The following is an 18,299-nucleotide window of genomic DNA, read 5'->3' on the forward strand; positions in this document are numbered from 1 at the left end:
AGAACTGTGGATGGAGCTGCAGAGAAAACTGAGTATATCCTACACATCTTCAATTCAGATAAGGTACAGATTTTGACTTTGTTGGGTAACTGTAAGGTTAAGTTGAAGATGTGTAAAGTCCTTAGAAGATGAAAAAGTGTATAAATATAGCTTGTGTATCAGATGGAAAAATTAAATGCCTCAATTTTTTCCTCTGATGGAAAGGATAAATAGAGTGCAGGTCTAAAACAGAAAACAGTAGGCTAAAGCCAAATAATAGCAAAGATTGAAATTCTGTAACAGGCTATAATGTAAGGTCATGGGTGGCTGATAATTCAAAGTAAGAAGATGAAAGTGTTGTTCATTTTGGCTTCATATGTCTTCCCCTTTCTCTTCATCTGAAGTCATATTTACCCTATGTACTGAAAATGGCTCTGAGCACTATGGGACTTAACTTCTGAGGTCATCACTCCCCCAGAACTTAGAACTACTTAAACCTAACGACATCACACACATCCATGCCCGAGGCAGGATTCGAACCTGCGACTGTAGCAGTCGCGCGCTTCCAGACTGTAGCGCCTAGAACCACTCGGCCACTCTGGCCGGCTTTTGTACTCAACATTGATAAATGATATGCATGTCCCGGTTATAAGACAGAATGTTTTTCCTTGCTCCAAATGAAAAACATGATGTTATGTTTGTTAGGAGACTGTGTGTCTTTAAGTTGTAGTAGTCATTACTCATAAATATAATTTTTTTCCCCACAAGCAACATATTTTGTCTCACCCAAGAGAAGGGAAAGGAAGGAAGATTGAGTTTAATGTCCTGTCGACATCGAAGTGTTTTCAGATTGTGGCAAGGATGGGGAAGGAAATCAGCCATGCCCTTTGGAAGGAACCATCCTGGCGTTTGCCTGGAGCAATGTAGGGAAACCATGGAAAACCTAAATCTGGATGGCCAGATATGGGTTTGAACTGTTATCCTCCTGAATGCAAGTCCAGTGTGCTAACCACTGCACCACCTCGTTCGGTCACCCAAAAGAAGTAACAAGAAAAGCACATACCTGTGCACATGTAATGTTCTTGGTTATAGAACAGCAAATTTTATGCATCAGTGACAGTGACTATCAATGACACCCATACAGTAGTTTATTGGAGCAGGGGGGGGGGGGGGGCCTTGATGTTGGGGTATAGAGTATTTCTAATATTTTTGAGGATGGAAGGCGACTTCTAAGTAGCCTTAGAAAAGTTCCAGTTCTGACCCTGTTAAAAACCTACATATCATTTTCTTGAAAGAAAAGCACCTGGCTACACAATTTTTTCCTTTCTCAATGAGCTGGGATGGAGCTGTGGCCCCCCTTGCCCCCGGTTATAGGCACCCTTGGTGACTATGCTTTCATGTTAGGATCCCATTTAAATCTGTTATGTGCTGAATAATGTAATTTGTATGTGTTTCAGTGGAACTGCACAAGGTGAAGGTGTTTTACCATATGATATTCCAGACTTCCCAGAGGTAAAAAGCCCAAAAGAACTGTGTATTCCAAAAGCAAGTAAAGAACAAGATAGGGTAAGTTTTTGCTGTATTATTTCAAACAGTTATCTTACGAAATTTGGATTAAAATTCAGTATATTAAACAATGTAAAGTAGTTGAATTTTGCTTGTTCACAAATTTCATCTTACATGTAATACATCTTAATGTATTTTTCAGCTATGTTTTGGCATTGTTGCATTTTACTTGTTCACACGTTTCATTGTACATGTACACATCTTAATATAATTTTCAGTTATGTTTTGCTGGATTTAAAGGGACAAAGAGTCACTTAGTTATCCAATACTGCTGGTGGATATACCAGGTACTTTGAGACTGTAAAATGTCCAAAGTGAATGAGCATTTAATGCCTGGCAGATGAGCAGAAGTGGTAGCTGTCGACAAAGTTATAGCCAAAAGTGGAACATGTTTATTTACCAGCAGTGTTGGTACATGTTAAAATATTGTGCTAGTGAAATTCCAAGTGATTGTTCAATGTTCAATGAAAGCTGGGTAGCTGACTTGGCCATTGAGCAAGGAATTCACAGGTCCATATCATGTCTCTTCATTCGATAAATTTTACAAGGAATGAATGTAAATACGGCCCCTTTTGGAAAAGAAAAAGTGTTTTTTTCCAATAATTTCTTTCATGTTTATAGCACTGAGTGATGTGGCCCTATGGCTAAACACTGAACTTGCCTATGAAAGGGTGATGGTTCAAAATCCTGTCTGGCCATCAAGATTTAGATTTTCTGTAGTTTTCCTAAATTGCCTAAGATGCAGTCCAGGATGGTTCCTTAGGAAAGGACGTGCCTGACTTCGTTTCCAATCCTTCCACAGTCTGAGTTTGTGGTGTCTCTAACAACTTGATTTTCCTTCTTCCTTTCCATATTTACAGTGTGCCTGCCCACATGTGTAAAAGTTTGCATTATATTGCCAGTGTACCCACCAGACCATCAGCAAGATTAACAACCTCAAAATTACTTCACAAGCAACACCTCATATCTTATTACTAAGTGTGGTGTGCAACATAGCAGCAAAGACATGGGTGCTTGTTACAGCACTGGGGCCATTGCAACATTCTTTCCTAACAAAAATGCTTTTAAAGATGGAAACTGTCTTTCCAGCATGTGCTTGGCTCTCGCCCTGCACGTGATCCTATTGACACTGTCTTCACCATAAATTTATCCTTTTTCTTCCATTACCAGTATTGCTACATTTTTCTATGTACCATCTGTATTAGAATTCTCTAGTTATTGTTGGTGTGTGCATCTGTTTTTGATATTTTTATTTTGTTACTTTGTTTTGTATGTTTTTTCTCTAATTACATTTATTGATGACCTTGTATTGTTTGCTTCTAGTGCAGATAAACTTAAACAGCAAATAGAAGAAATCCATAGAGCATCTTTTAATGTAGGTCAGAAAATCAGTTATAAGAAGACTAAAATAATGTAAACTGAAAAGCCAAAGAAACTGGTACATCTGCCTAATATCGTGTAGGGAACCTGCGAGCACACAGAAGTGAGGCAAAACGATGTGGCCTAGACTCAGCTACTGTCTGAAGTAGTGCTGGAGGGAACTGACACCACAAATCGTGCAGAACTGTTCATAAATCTGTAAGAGTATGAGGGGATGGAGATCTCTTCTAAACACCACTTTGCAAGGCATCCCAGATATGCTCAATAATGTTCATTTCTGTGGAGTTTGGTGGCCAGTGAAAGTGTTTAAACTCAGAAGAGTGTTCCTGGACCCAGTCTGTAGCAATTCTGGATGTGTGGGGTGTCGTATAGTCCTGCTGGAATTACTCAAGTCTGTTGGAATGCATAATGGATATGAATGGATGCAGGTGATCACACAGGATGTTTACATATGTGTCATCTGTCAGAGTCATATCTAGATGTATTAAGCATTCCATTTCACTCCAACTGCACACGTCCCACACCATTACAGAGCCTTCACCAGCTTGAACAGTTCTCTGCTGACATGCAGGGTCCATGGAGTCATGAGGTTGTCTCCATACTCGTACACGTTCATCCACTCAATACAATTTGAAATGAAACTTGCCCAACCAGGCAACATGTTTCCAGCCATCAACAATCCAGTGTTGGTGATGATGGGCCCAGGCAAGGCGTAAAGCTCTGTGTCATGTTCTGAAAGCCCACATCAATGATGTTTTGTTGACTGGTTCGCATGCTGACACTTGTTGATAGTCCAGCACAGAAATCTGCAGGGATTTGTGGAAGGGTTGCACTTCTGTCAAATTGAAAGATTCTCTTCAGTTGTCATTGGTCCCGTTCATCTTACAGGATCTTTTTCTGGCTGCAGCAATGTTGGAGATTTGATGTTTTACTTGATTCCTGATATTCACAATACACTCATGAAATGGTCGTACGGGAAAATCCTCACTTCATCACTATCTCAGAGATGCTCATAGGCCAACTACAACACAACATTCAGACTCACTTAAATCTTGATAACCTGCCATAGCAGCAGTAACTGATCTAACAACTGTGCCAGGTGCTTGTGGTCTTATATAGGCATTACCAACTATAGTGCCATATGCTGCCTGTTTACGTATCTCTGTATCTGCATACGTATGCCTCTACCAGTTCCTTTGGCGCTTCAGTGTATAATCAACACATTAAAAATAAAATTGTACAAAGTAAGTACAAGCTCATAAATCCAATTGTTGACTTTTTTGTTGCTGGGTCAATTAAAACAGTGACTATATGGACAGTGAAATAAATTAACAGAAGAGTGTATATGACCTGGTGGGCTTTTTGTAAATTAGGGTTTTGAAAATAAAGCTTCTGTTGTGTCTGTAAGTGAAGATTACAACCAGTGCATATTACCAGTTTTGATTTATGGTTGAGAAAGATTTATTGATAAAATGGCTTATAGTCATATCTTTATGAGGCATTTGAACAACTCAGGTAGTGAACTGATATGAAATGAGCAAAATACTGTCAAATGTGAACAAGCAAAATCATTATTACATACTTAAAACAAATTTTTCTTATGAAGCATATTGCTAATTATCTCCCACTGATGATGCTAACAATCAGACCATTTCTCCCTGCAGGAGTATCTTCCAAACTGAAGTCTATGAGGAAAAAAATATTTTTGTTGACTGTATTGATTATTTGTGTTTCAACATAGACTACTCTACATTTGATGAGTCTCTGCTGTACTATATCATATATTATGGGTTCTCTATTAGATGCAGGTGCAACATATTTTTACAACTAAAAAAATTCATTGTCTTTATTAACTGTTGGTGACTTGTGCTTTCTTTTGGCAGTGGCATAAAAAATGTAAATTTGCTTATAATTGACTCCTATAATATATTCCTCTGTTTTTGTTTTGAAATGCTAGACTCCAGATGAAGGGTATGGGACACCAGCAGCAGAGCATGCCAATGCCTCTCCTGAGTGTGATTTTCATGACCATCATGCACCAAGTGATCAAGAGATCTTAGCTCGGGTAAACCATAGAACTTGGGAGGCATATGGATCACGTCTGCCTCCACTTGAAAAGCCATTCTTAAGTGAAAAACCAGAAGCAATTCACAGGTATTAATGGGCATTTTTAAAAATACTTGTAGCATTTTGCTTCAGATTGTTAACTACTTCATTTTGTTTCAAGCTTTCCATCCATGTGTTGTATCATAATGATATGTGACCCACCGTGCAGGATAAGCTTTTATTTCCACTCATTGCTTTGATAGTGGTTCTTTTGCTGTTTTACATTACTGCACAGGTTTAGCATATATTTATGACATCAGTAAAGTTCTGTCATTCAAGGGAACAATTCTCAGGTTTCATTGCCTCTCCTATACTGCCATGCATAACATAGCATATTACATTGTTTCTTCTTTGGTAAATCTGTATTGCAGTAGGTATGAACTGGATGCTGTCCAATCTTTCCTTTGACAACTCTTCAGACTAGGCAGTTTCTTCACAATAAGTGTCCTATCTAAAATGTTTTCCTCAGTATTATCATTTCCACTAATCTTTCCTCTCCTACTTTTTTTTCCAAATATTTCATTGTTCCTCATTTTATTGCTTCATTCCACTCTAAGCATTTTCTCGGCAGTCACATTTCTAAAGTATTCAAGCATTTTCCATTTTTTCTTTTACTGTCCATGATTCATTGCCTTATAGCTCTACACTCCAGAAAAAAACTTTTGAATGCATTTCTTAGACTTTTTGAAATTCTTTTTGCTGCTAACAAAATTTCCATCGTTTCAAAACTTCCCGCGCCCCCCCTCCCCCTTTCCCCTCTCCACCCCCCTCCCTCTAGGTATTCCACTTCTTATTTCCTCAACACAGCTTTTATTTTCAGCCAACAAATTTGCAAAGTACCTAAAAATTTTTTTTTTCCGACGAGATTTCCTTTCAATAATACTTTGGCAGAACCTTAAATTTTGCTGATTCTCAGCACTTAGTTTTTTTAGTGCATTTATCCTATTCCATAAGGGTTTTTCCACTTTTAGAACCATCTTAATCATAAATTGTAGTACTTTCTCTGATTGTTGCCCACTCCGCACAATCATCTACATCTCTTCTCCTTGTCCTAAGTATTGAAAAGCTTTAGTGACAAGTAGCACCATTGTGTAACATCTGTTCTAATACTTGTCTCATCTGTTTTCTCCTCAGTAATTGTCACATTATTAATCGGTCACTTGAGACTTCATGAGTATGTATCTAAACAAGCTCAGAGGTCAAATGAAAAATAAAACACCATCCTTGACAGTTAAATAGAACTCACTGAAATCATTATCTGTCTCCTGCATACTCAGAAGATGTAGGTCTGCTCTTAGCAAGGTTCCATCACTGACTCTCCTCTGTGCTTACCAAAACCTGTGTGAAATCCCAACCACATTGTCAATAACGCCTGACAGTTGCTGCAGTTGTCAAATTGTGCAACATTCTAGAATGTTCTAGAATAGCAATGATCTCTGTAGCAATGGAAGTCAACTGCTGTGGTGATTGCAGGCCTTCCAAGATCCTACACAGTCAGTAATTATACATCCAATACTTTTCAGAAGTCACAAGCTCCACATCAGATCCATACCATATAGATGGGCTACTGTCTGAAGTTGCATACAATAAGTTTACAGGTTGCCCTCAGTTTTATTATTTTCACTGCTAAAACTCTCCCAGTTTGATTTCTAGCCAATATACAATCACATCTATTGTGGATTATTAACTGTATGATGCCATATGAAGGATATTAGAGAAGGAAAGTTGCTACTCACCATATAGTGGAGATGCTGAGTCGCGATAGGATTCACAAATTATAGCTTTGGCCATTAAGGGCCTTGTCAGCAATAGACACACACATGTGCACACACACACACTCACACAAACGCAACTTGCACACACATCTGCAGTCTCTGAAACTGGTGTGGTTTCAGTTGTCTGAGACTGCAGACGTGTGTGCAAGTTGCATTTGTGTGTGTGTGTGTGTGTGTGTGTGTGTGTGTGTGTGTGTGTGTGTGTGTGTGTCTATTACTGACAAAGGCATTACTGGCCAAAAGCCATAATTGTGTGAATCTTTTTGTTGTGCCTATCGCGACTCAGCATCTCCGGTATGTGGTGAGTAGCAACTTTCCTTCTCTAATATTGTTACATTCCATCCTGAATTTTCCATTGTTTGATTCATATGAAGGATATTTGTTTCATGCTGTAGTGCAGACTTGTGTAATAGTTGAAACAAAAGAATGTATCTGCCACACTGAAAGATAAATGCAATCTAACCTAGAATAAACCTGTAACACACCACCATAATGAACTTTTTGCTACATCTTCAGAAAATTTAATTTTTTGTGCCCTCTAGAACCCAGTCTATAATATTGAGAGGATCATTTTTTTCATAATATATAAGCAATTTTGCCTCTTATTGACATCTACAGTGTTAACTGGAAAACGTATGTTACATTACATTTGCACCTATCAGTGTATGAGTTCAACTTGACTGCTATTTCTGCCAGCCAATTTTTATGTTGTTTAGTGTGCTTAATTTCAGCATTTCAAAATGGAACTGTGGTACTCAGTTCTTTTTATCATGAACTGCTGCTATTTCTGGTCATCATTATTTCAATTGCAATTCTTGATGGTGATATAGTGTCTTTTTGAAATTTGAGAATTTATTACATTACTATATCTTTTTATTTGCATTTCTTGATGAACAAGTATGCTCCCACCACACACACACACACACACACACACACACACACACACACATATGCTCTCTCTCTCTCTCTCTCTCTCTCTCTCTCGCTCTCTACCGTGTGTTTTATAACACAGGCTGTGGGTGCTGCATATGAGACAGCAGGCTGTAAGAAGGCGTACTGTTGTTGCACCTGGCGCATCCCACTTGAAAGTGCTGCAAAAGGATCAGTTGCTGGCTGATATTCGGTATCTTCTGGATGGAGTTGCTAGTGATACATTCCCTTATAATAAGGTATGGTGCAGCCCTTATTACTCCCAAACTTTACTCTGCATGTAGTTTCATTATATGTGATTTGTTTTCAAAACATTGTGTCACATGTTATGTTGTCTGCCTTCAGAGCTTTATTCATTGCCTGTAGTAAAGAAATCTCAGAAACATTTGTCTAGGAATGTGAAGTATTCTGCAGAATCCAACATCATTTCAAGAATGTGGAAGAAGTGGGTGTCCAGTATTCGAGGGATGGACAGTGAGCTGTAACAAAATTGTATTAGCTCATTGTGGGTACTTACATGTAATAGATTTTACTCAAAATAAAACTACCGAAGATCCCAGCATGATGTCATTGTAGTGAATGCAACGTTTGATGTAGCTTACATAAGAATATGGAAGGATCTTGCATGCATTTGTAAAACCCTAATTTAGCTTCAAAGGAATCAAGATGAAACGCAAGTATATGGAAAACTTGATTATATATGTTACACAGGAGTACTCTTGTTGTGGCTTATTTCTATTAATACAGCCATATTTTATATTGTCGTGCAGGAATCTCACTTTTCAAGATAAATGTTCATTAAGTTACATTCAACAGATATAAAAACATGTATGTATACTGAAAAGGGTTAGAAGAAAGGTAATATCTATCTTATCCTGAGTGAAAACTACATAAGAAACTAAAGCTGATTAAATCAGGAGTTTAAGAATGCGAGTAAAAATACACAGCGAGAAGTCAACAGCTTTTTAGTACTTTAATGTCAGTGAAACAGTGAAAACAGTGGATGAATAACAGTTTCCTAATTATACACTGATCAACCAGACCATTATGATCACCAACCTAATAGCCGGTATGTCCACCTTCGGCACAGATAATAGTGGTGACAAGCCATGGCATGGATGCAGTGAGGCCTCAATAGGTTGCTGAAGGGAGTTGGCACCACACCTGCACACACAAGTCACCAAATTCCAGGGAGGGGATGGGCTGGTGGGGGGTGATGAGCCCTGATGCCATGTTCAGTCACATCACAGATGTGTTTTGATTGGGCTCAGATCTGGTGAATTGGGTGGCCAGCACATCAATTGGAACTCATCACTGTGTTCCTCGAACCATTCCATCATGCTTCTGGCCTTCTAACACAGTGCATTTTCATGTTTAAGATGCCACTGTCATCAGGAAACATGATGGTCTTGAAAGGATGTACATGGTCTGCAACCAGTGTACGATACTCTCTGGCCATTATGGTACCTTGCAAGAGCTCCACTGGACCCATGGATGCCCACATGAATGTTCCCCAGAGCATGATGGAACCACCGCCAGCTTGTCTTTGTCTTGCATTACAGGTGTCAAGGAGCTGTTCCCCTGGAAGATGATACGCTCCTTCCCCTAATTATGATGGGGAAGGTATTGGAATTCAGCAGATTATGCAGTGCTCTGCCAGTGCACCTCTGTCCAGTGCTGATGTTCGTGTGCCCATTTCTGTCATAGTTGCTGATGTTGTGGTGTTAACATTGGCACATGAATGGGTCATCAGCTATGGAGGCCCATCGTTAGGAGAGTTCGGTGCACTTTGTGTTCAGACACACTTGTACTCTGTCTAGCATTAAGGTCTGATGTTGGTTCCCCCATAGTTCACTGCCTGTCCAGTTTTACCAATCTGTCCAGCCTATGACATCTGACTTCTGTAATAAGGAGCAGCAAACCAACCCCACGACATCGGGACATGGGTTCACCTTGGCTTTGCCATGTGTTGAAGACACTCTCCATAGCACTCCTCAAACACCCAACAAGATGCCCAGCTTCCAAAATGCTTGTCTTAAGCCTCAAGCCCGTCACAATATACCTTCAGTCAAACTCAGATAGACTGCTCACCTTCCCCATTCTAAACATTTACAATACGCTCACTGCCTCTACATACACTGTCGTGCGTTGACTAGCTTTCATTCCTGGTCAAGTGACGCTACTATTGCCTGCATGGGTTTACATTGGTGGTAGGTCATTGGTCATTGTCTTCTGGCTGATCAGTGTACATCAACGTACTGAGCAACAGCAATAAAGCTGCTGCTTGTTGGTGGACTGCTTTAATTTGAAATTTGTCCACCGTGATTCATTGTTTTTGTTGCTCTTGTTGTCGTTTTGCTGGTGTATTCTGTGCAAGCCTCTCTCTGCAGAACCATCAAACTTGGTATTCAAACCATAGTCTCTCAGAATGGATAAATACAAGTTTTGTATGGTTTTCAAGGTCATCTAGTACCATTCTTCCTTCCAAATAGTGGCAAGTTCACATAATAATGATGGAGGTGGATAGTGATCATGCACCATTCTCTCCAAAGTAGACCATGGCTCAAAAATACTGTGGTGCGATGACTGTGGAACCAAGGTAGATCAGCCATTCATCCATGGGCTCACAAAACTAAACCTGAACAAAGCAGGCTGTGTGAACAGCAGCCCTTCACCTATGTACATATCATCACCGTTGAGGAACAAATATTTTACCACAGGCTAGACCTATCAGCGAAAATGATCACATAATCCTTGGCAGTAATACAATACTGCTGTGTAACAATGGAGCCCATGGAATACTACGTTACTGCTGTCCAAATCATCATTGAACCTATGCCATTTTTCACCCTTAACAGCGAGCAGTCTGCATCGTAAGCTTGGGATGGCATATGGCAGACGTAAACTCAGCCAGAAGTTGGAAGTAATGTGAAACAAGACTTATCTGACTGAATGACTTTTTCCCATTGCTCCAGGATCACTTTTTCCTGTTATGGGCATTTGCATGTGTGGTTTTGGAATTCTAGCTTGTCCTGCAATTCCCTACTTATGGAGCTCCATTCATTTTGTTTTGATGCTGACAGGGTTGGTGAGTGCAGTAATCAGTTCTTCAGTGACATTTGCAGCTTTTGTCCTGTTATTTTTTTTTTTTTTTTTTTTTTTTTTTTTTTTTTTTTTTTGTCACAGTCCTCGTCAATGACTCGCAGTCACTTAGCATACACTGTCATTCACATTGTGACTTAGCGGATGATGGTTTTCCACTTTTCCTGTATGCAGTACAAATCTTCAATACGGTGTCTCTTGAAACACCAAACATTTATGCTACCTTGGTTGCAAAAGAAACCACCATATGAACACCAACAAATTACCCTCATTTGAATTCACTTAGTTGTGATGTAATGCACTCACAGTTAAACAGAAGACTGTTCTGACTGCAAATGACACTATCTTTGTATTGAAGGCACTGCACAGGTGCCATTTGTCATCAAATACAGTGGTGCCACCGGCAGACTTGGCTAGCATCTGCATTTATGTTCAAGCATATATTTCTCACAGGGTTCCATATTTTTGTCCAGCCCCTGCAGCTCCCTGTTCAAGAGAGTGCTTGATCCTGAAGTCCTCTCTAAATATAGTGTTTTCTTCTCTACCAGATTCTCTTTATGTGTTCCTTATGTTGTTTCTCTCTCTCTTCTGTCGCTTTATATCCTTGCTACGTCTTTTGTTTTGTGCTTTTGAATTTGACTGTGTTGACGATATTCCTGTACTTTTCTCAATATTTTTGATCGCCTGTTGTCTTTCCTAGTTGTCTGAAGTCATCTTAAACTTACTTGATCCACTCTGTTTTCCCTTGTCTGAATCGATACCTTTGAAAATATTTCTTGCTTCTCATTATTAGAATGAGTCCACAAAATGTGAATCTTCTTTTTGTGAATGTGTCCATGATTCTGTCTTTTCCTGAATGTGTTCATGATTCAGTCTCTGTTTTTCTGTATTTTTGATGTTGGTCCCTTAATCAAAATTCCTTCTCTATTTATTGGGCTGAAAAGCATATTTTTCTATGGGTTTTCCATCCTCAGCATCAACAGCCAGAGGCTGTGGTCATGTGTGTGTGTGTGTGTGTGTGTGTGTGTGTGTGTGTGTGTGTGTGTGAGTGTGTGTGTGTGTTTTTGTCTGTTTCTGACAAAAGGCCTTGTTGGCCGAAAGATCACTTTCTGACCGTCTTTCTATTGTGCCTATCTGCAGCATCCCACTATAGTGAGTAGCAACTATCCTTTTCATAATATTGTTACAGTTCATCCTAGATTTTCCATTGTTTGGTATTTAGATGTAGTGATTCCAAGTGAGCTTGCATGCCTTTTGAAGTTTTTCTGGTTCTTTTCTGATTAACCTATAAGTTAATCTCTTATGTATGAATAATTTGTCCTAAGTATTTGAAATGAATGGCTTGTGTACTGCCCCAAAGTATGCCTCGGTGTTTCTGTTTCTCTCTCTTTTTTTTCTTTTCTTTTTTTTTTTCTTTTCTTTTTTTTTCTTCTTCTTTTTTTCCCCTCCCTTGACAGCTCTACATAAAAATTTTTATATGCGTAAGCAGCCAACTTATGGTTAATTATAGCCCAGCATTCATGACCAACCTATTTTTTACCTTAAGACCACTCCTTTTTGAGCAAAATACCCAGGCATTATTGCTTATGTAAGTACTACCATTGCAGTGTTTACATTATGCATACCACCATTAGTATTTTTTGTATTATCCTCATTTATATTGTTTTATATGTTTTAAGTACTGTAAAATGGGGTTAATCTGATCAGGTGGCATCAATCCAATTATTTACCGGTTTTTCCACATTTGGATAACTGGGTGTAGCATTTTAACAATTACATTGCAACTGACCATTGTCGTGGATTCGTGACTAATCTATCAACAATAGTGGCATGTTGGAGTGCGCGCAACCAGCAAATTCCATTGTCAGTAGGCGTGTGAAAGGAAAGGAAAGGTACAAATACACAATAGGCAACCAACCAGCATTAACAAATAGTGAGGAAAAAAGCCTGGTTGAAGGATTATTGTGGGATTATTGTGTTGTACAAAATGGTGGTTTCCTTTGAGGAATAATGATGTTAGGTACATGTATAGGCACTTCTCAGTCGACCAGGGAGGACTGAAAAAAGATTTTGTGGCAATCGACCTGGGCACGAGTGGGTAAAATCTTTTCTGCAAAGAAATAAAGAACTAACAGTTAGAATAAGTGAAAAAGTGAAGAGGGCAAAGGCAGCAGTTACCTGAAAGCAGTGACTGATTATTTTAAAAACCTGATCTTGAATGGTGTCCCTCCACCCAACATTATGAACTATGACGAGACAAACTTTTGTGACGATCTTGCACAAGTGAAAGTAATAGTGAAACTAAGTACAAGACATCCTGAAAGGATAGTGGATAGTTCTAAGTCAAGTATCAGTGTGATGATAGCAGCAGCCACCAAAGGCTTTTTCCTCCCACCATACCCAGTTTATAGGGCAAAACACCTGTATGATACTTGGACTGAAGGGGGTATAACTGGTGCAGGTTATAATAGACCTAACAATGTTTGGATCATGGTTTGTTGAAATGGTCTTGCCTTGTGCCTGGCACTTAGAGGGACCTAAAGTGATTATAGGTGACAGTCTGTCGAGCCATCTGTCATATAACGTGATTAAACTGTGCCAGGAACAGGACATTAAATTTGTGCTTCTACCACCTAATTCTACTTATTTGTGCAGCCACTTGATGTGGCCTTTTTTAGACCTTTAAAACTTGCTTGGAGAAATGTGCTAGATGATTGGAAAAGGAAGAAAAGAGGAGTGGTGCCAAAATCCTAATTTCCTAGGTCGCTGAAAAAAAAAAACTTTGAAAATACGGCTATCACATTCAAATCGAATGTAATATCTGAGTTCAGAAAAGCAGGAATTTTTCCTTTCTGTCCTGACAAGGCCATTTCACAGGTTCGAGAAGCAGCTGATAACAATGCACATGGCACCAGTTCATCAGAAGTTTCTTGGGCAGCAGCCTTCAAAATGCAATTGAAACAGGTTCATTCTAATGAAACAAAAGGAAAACCGCGCTTGGCGCATTAACTCTAGGAAAAGGAATTGTTATCAGAGACTTAATGAAATGATAGTGACGGAACATCTAACAGTGATCTAGAACAGGATGAGTCAAATGAAAATGAAGAAATGGACAAGGAGAAAGACAAAGATTGGCATGAATATAAAGAAGATGATTTCCCCATAGTAAAATTTCCTATGAAAAAGGGTTCAGGTTTTTTTATTGGTAAAATTTAAAGTATCTCTAATGAAAGCTATGAAATAACATTTCTAAGAAAGAAAGTTCTTGATGGTAAGTTTATTTTGTCTTTCCAGAAACTGACAATGGAACTGAGGCAGAAAGAGCCCAAATTATTAAAAAAAAGTTGTTCCAGAAGACGAGCTAAATTTATTTTTTAATGGATAGATGATTCTGATATTGAGAAAATATTTTTCACATTGGTTATGATATACAATAACAAAAATTAGTATTTGTTTGTCAATTTTTGTGAATGCAAGTGTTTTTATAGCAGAAATGTCAAGTTAAATGTGCTTGTAAAAACTTGTTTAGTCCAGAAATTGTAAAATTTTATTGCAAATACAGCAATATAGTTTTTAAAAAATGAAAATAGTGGTTGGATTCACTCCACTGGAAGCCTGATTCCTTTCCTACATACAAAATACAATGGTGATCAGATTTGCCCCAACTGAGGAGGTAAAACTAATCAACAATCAACTTAACATAATAACTGCAATTATAAACTAAAAATAATGTAATACATGAATATATCTGCAGATGCAGTAGTATGAAGTAGTAGGATGAAGTAGTGAAGGCAGCAGACGATCAAGTAGGTAAAAAGAAGAGGGTTAGTAGAAATCCTTGGGTAACAGAAGAAATATTGAATTTAATTGATGAAAGGAGAAAATATAAAAATGCAGTAAATGAAGCAGGCAAAAAGGAATACAAACGTCTCAAAAATGAGATCGACAGGAAGTGCAAAATGGCTAAGCAGGGATGGCTAGAGGACAAATGTAAGGATGTAGAGGCTTATCTCACTAGGGGTAAGATAGATACTGCCTACAGGAAAATTAAAGAGACCTTTAGAGATAAGAGAACCACATGTATGAACATCAAGAGCTCAGATGGAAACCCAGTTCTAAGCAAAGAAGGGAAAGCAAAAAGATGGAAGGAGTATATAGAGGGTCTATACAAGGGCAATGTACTTGAGGACAATATTATGGAAATGGAAGAGGATGTAGATGAAGATGAAATGGGAGATACGATACTGCGTGAAGAGTTTGACAGAGCACTGAAAGACCTGAGTCGAAACAAGGCCCCCGGAGTAGACAACATTCCATTGGAACTACTGACGGCCTTGGGAGAGCCAGTCCTGACAAAACTCTACCATCTGGTGAGCAAGATGTATGAAACAGGCGAAATACCCTCAGACTTCAAGAAGAATATAATAATTCCAATCCCAAAGAAAGCAGGTGTCGACAGATGTGAAAATTACCGAACAATCAGTTTAATAAGCCACAGCTGCAAAATACTAAAGCGAATTCTTTACAGACGAATGGAAAAACTGATAGAAGCCGACCTCGGGGAAGATCAGTTTGGATTCCGTAGAAATACTGGAACACGTGAGGCAATACTGACCTTACGACTTATCTTAGAAGAAAGATTAAGGAAAGGCAAACCTACGTTTCTAGCATTTGTAGACTTAGAGAAAGCTTTTGACAATGTTGACTGGAATACTCTCTTTCAAATTCTAAAGGTGGCAGGGGTAAAATACAGGGAGCGAAAGGCTATTTACAACTTGTACAGAAACCAGATGGCAGTTATAAGAGTTGAGGGACATGAAAGGGAAGCAGTGGTTGGGAAGGGAGTAAGACAGGGTTGTAGCCTCTCCCTGATGTTATTCAATCTCTATATTGAGCAAGCAGTAAAGGAAACAAAAGAAAAATTTGGAGTAGGTATTAAAATCCATGGAGAAGAAATAAAAACTTTGAGGTTCGCCGATGACATTGTAATTCTGTCAGAGACAGCAAAGGACTTGGAAGAGCAGTTGAACGGAATGGATGGTGTCTTGAAGGGAGGATATAAGATGAACATCAGCAAAAGCAAAACGAGGATAATGGAATGTAGTCGAGTTAAGTCGGGTGATGCTGAGGGTATTAGATTAGGAAATGAGACACTTAAAGCAGTAAAGGAGTTTTGCTATTTGGGGAGCAAAATAACTGATGATGGACGAAGTAGAGAGGATATAAAATGTAGACTGGCAATGGCAAGGAAAGCGTTTCTGAAGAAGAGAAATTTGTTAACGTCGAGTATAGATTTAAGTGTCAGGAAGTTATTTCTGAAAGTATTCGTATGGAGTGTAGCCATGTATGGAAGTGAAACATGGACGATAAATAGTTTGGACAAGAAGAGAATAGAAGCTTTTGAAATGTGGTGCTACAGAAGAATGCTGAAGATTAGATGGGTAGATCACATAACTAATGAGGAAGTATTGAATAGGATTGGGGAGAAGAGAAGTTTGTGGCACAACTTGACCAGAAGAAGGGATCGGTTGGTAGGACATGTTCTGAGGCATCAAGGGATCACCAATTTAGTATTGGAGGGCAGCGTGGAGGGTAAAAATCATAGGCGGAGACCAAGAGATGAATACACTAAGCAGATTCAGAAGGATGTGGGTTGCAGTAGGTACTGGGAGATGAAGAAGCTTGCACAGGATAGAGTAGCATGGAGAGCTGCATCAAACCAGTCTCAGGACTGAAGACCACAACAACAACAACAACATGAATATATCATTATCAAGGTTGTAAAATTAACATACTGAATTTTTATTCCGGCATCACAACAGTAAATATATGAAATTTTTTTAAAAACTGCTGTTTTTGATCAGATTCACCTCATTTTATGGTATAAAAGAAAACAATAGAAACACCAGGAGGAAAATCAGCAATTTAGGAAAAGATAGACTGCTAATTACCTCAAAGATGACACATTAATTGCAGACAGGCACAATTGAACGACTCCTACACAGAGCTTTCAGTCACAGCCTTCATCAGAAAAAGAGAAACATGCACCAGTCATACACACAAGCAAGCACACCTCATGCATAACTGCCAACTCCGGCAGCTCCGGCCAGAATGCATCCTTGCCTGTCATCAAAATGTAGCAATATTCCAGCAACGTACCCTCCCTAGTCTATTTTGTTTTCTTTTTCTTTACTAAACTTTGTTATTAACTTGTATCTGACTGTGTTTTTAGATTCTTTTCCAGAATGAGTTCATAATTAGTCTGATATCAATATGTAAATTCACACTTTTCCTGCCCCTGACTATTATAGTTATTAGTGCTATCTTATAGCCTTTCTTTTGAAGGGGGTAGAAATATATTCTTTTTATTTTTTATTCTTTCTGGTTAGTATTAAGTCTAACTAGAAAAATAAGGTCAAAGTTATATTTTAATGCAGTAATGCACTTTTGAATTTATTTTTCTTTTGAAGTATTCACTCACTGTCTTTGAGCTCTGCCGGCCGGGGTGGCCGAGCAGTTCTAGGCGCTACAGTCTGGAACCGCACGACCGCTACGGTCGCAGGTTCGAATCCTGCCGCGGGCATGGATGTGTGTGATGTCCTTAGGTTAGTTAGGTTTAAGTAGTTCCAAGTTATAGGGGACTGATGACCTCAGAAGTTAAGTCCCATAGTGCTCAGAGCCATTTGAACCATTTTGAGCTCCACTGTGTTCCCCAGTGATATTAACTTGGCCTTCCTATATATATATATATATATATAAAAAAAAAAAAAAAAAATGTTATTGCCACTGCCACTTTAGTACTAGCAATTACAAATTTCATTAACTGATGTTATCCACTTCAGATGGTAGTATCTGCCTAACAATATTCATTGCAAGTAATTTGATACAGTAGTTTGTGGATATTCAAAGGAACACTTTTATAAAATTGCAAATATTACTGTTCCTGATTATTCCATAGCTCCTCAGTAGCAGTAGAAAAAAGGACCATTGTATATTCTAGATTGAGTTTGCGATTAGTGAAACAACATGATGGCCTGAACTGTCTGGTAAACCATGTTTCTGAAATGAAGCACTCTCAGCTGCCTATGAACTTTTACAGGAACGTGACAGGTTTCTCATTATGATAAAAGCTGATACCTATCTTAATAATCCATGCTCATGACAATCAATGTGAAGTACTCACACATTAGTAAGACATGCTTTTAACATTTCAGTTTCTCAACTGGTCAATTTGAAGTATGACGTCATGCTTGTTGTGGGTAGCTGTATTTTACTTTGAGAAGGTTGAGTTCCCCTCCTTCCCATACCAGTACTTACTGTTTTACATACATATGAGTACTTTATATTGGTTGTCATGAGTGTGGTTTGTTAGGATAGTTATCAGTTTTTATCATAATGCCAACTGTACATTTCCTACTCTGTAGGTGTACACTGGAAGATGTGATTTGAAATCACGAATTT

General features: G+C 38.7%; 1 protein-coding gene across 1 annotated transcript in view; it reads left to right on the plus strand.

Moving 5' to 3' along the window:
- The window catches only part of LOC124616790 (gamma-tubulin complex component 6), a 254,299-nt gene that overhangs the window by 81,571 nt on the left and 154,429 nt on the right, over nucleotides 1-18,299 (plus strand). Inside the window, exons 5-7 of the mRNA XM_047145205.1 lie at nucleotides 1,437-1,545; nucleotides 4,883-5,079; nucleotides 7,819-7,975. Coding sequence (XP_047001161.1) covers nucleotides 1,437-1,545; nucleotides 4,883-5,079; nucleotides 7,819-7,975 — 463 coding nt within the window. The remainder of the gene's footprint in view (nucleotides 1-1,436; nucleotides 1,546-4,882; nucleotides 5,080-7,818; nucleotides 7,976-18,299) is intronic.

This window comes from Schistocerca americana, chromosome 5, assembly GCF_021461395.2.
Source record: "Schistocerca americana isolate TAMUIC-IGC-003095 chromosome 5, iqSchAmer2.1, whole genome shotgun sequence".
NCBI classification, from domain to species: Eukaryota; Metazoa; Arthropoda; class Insecta; order Orthoptera; family Acrididae; genus Schistocerca; species Schistocerca americana.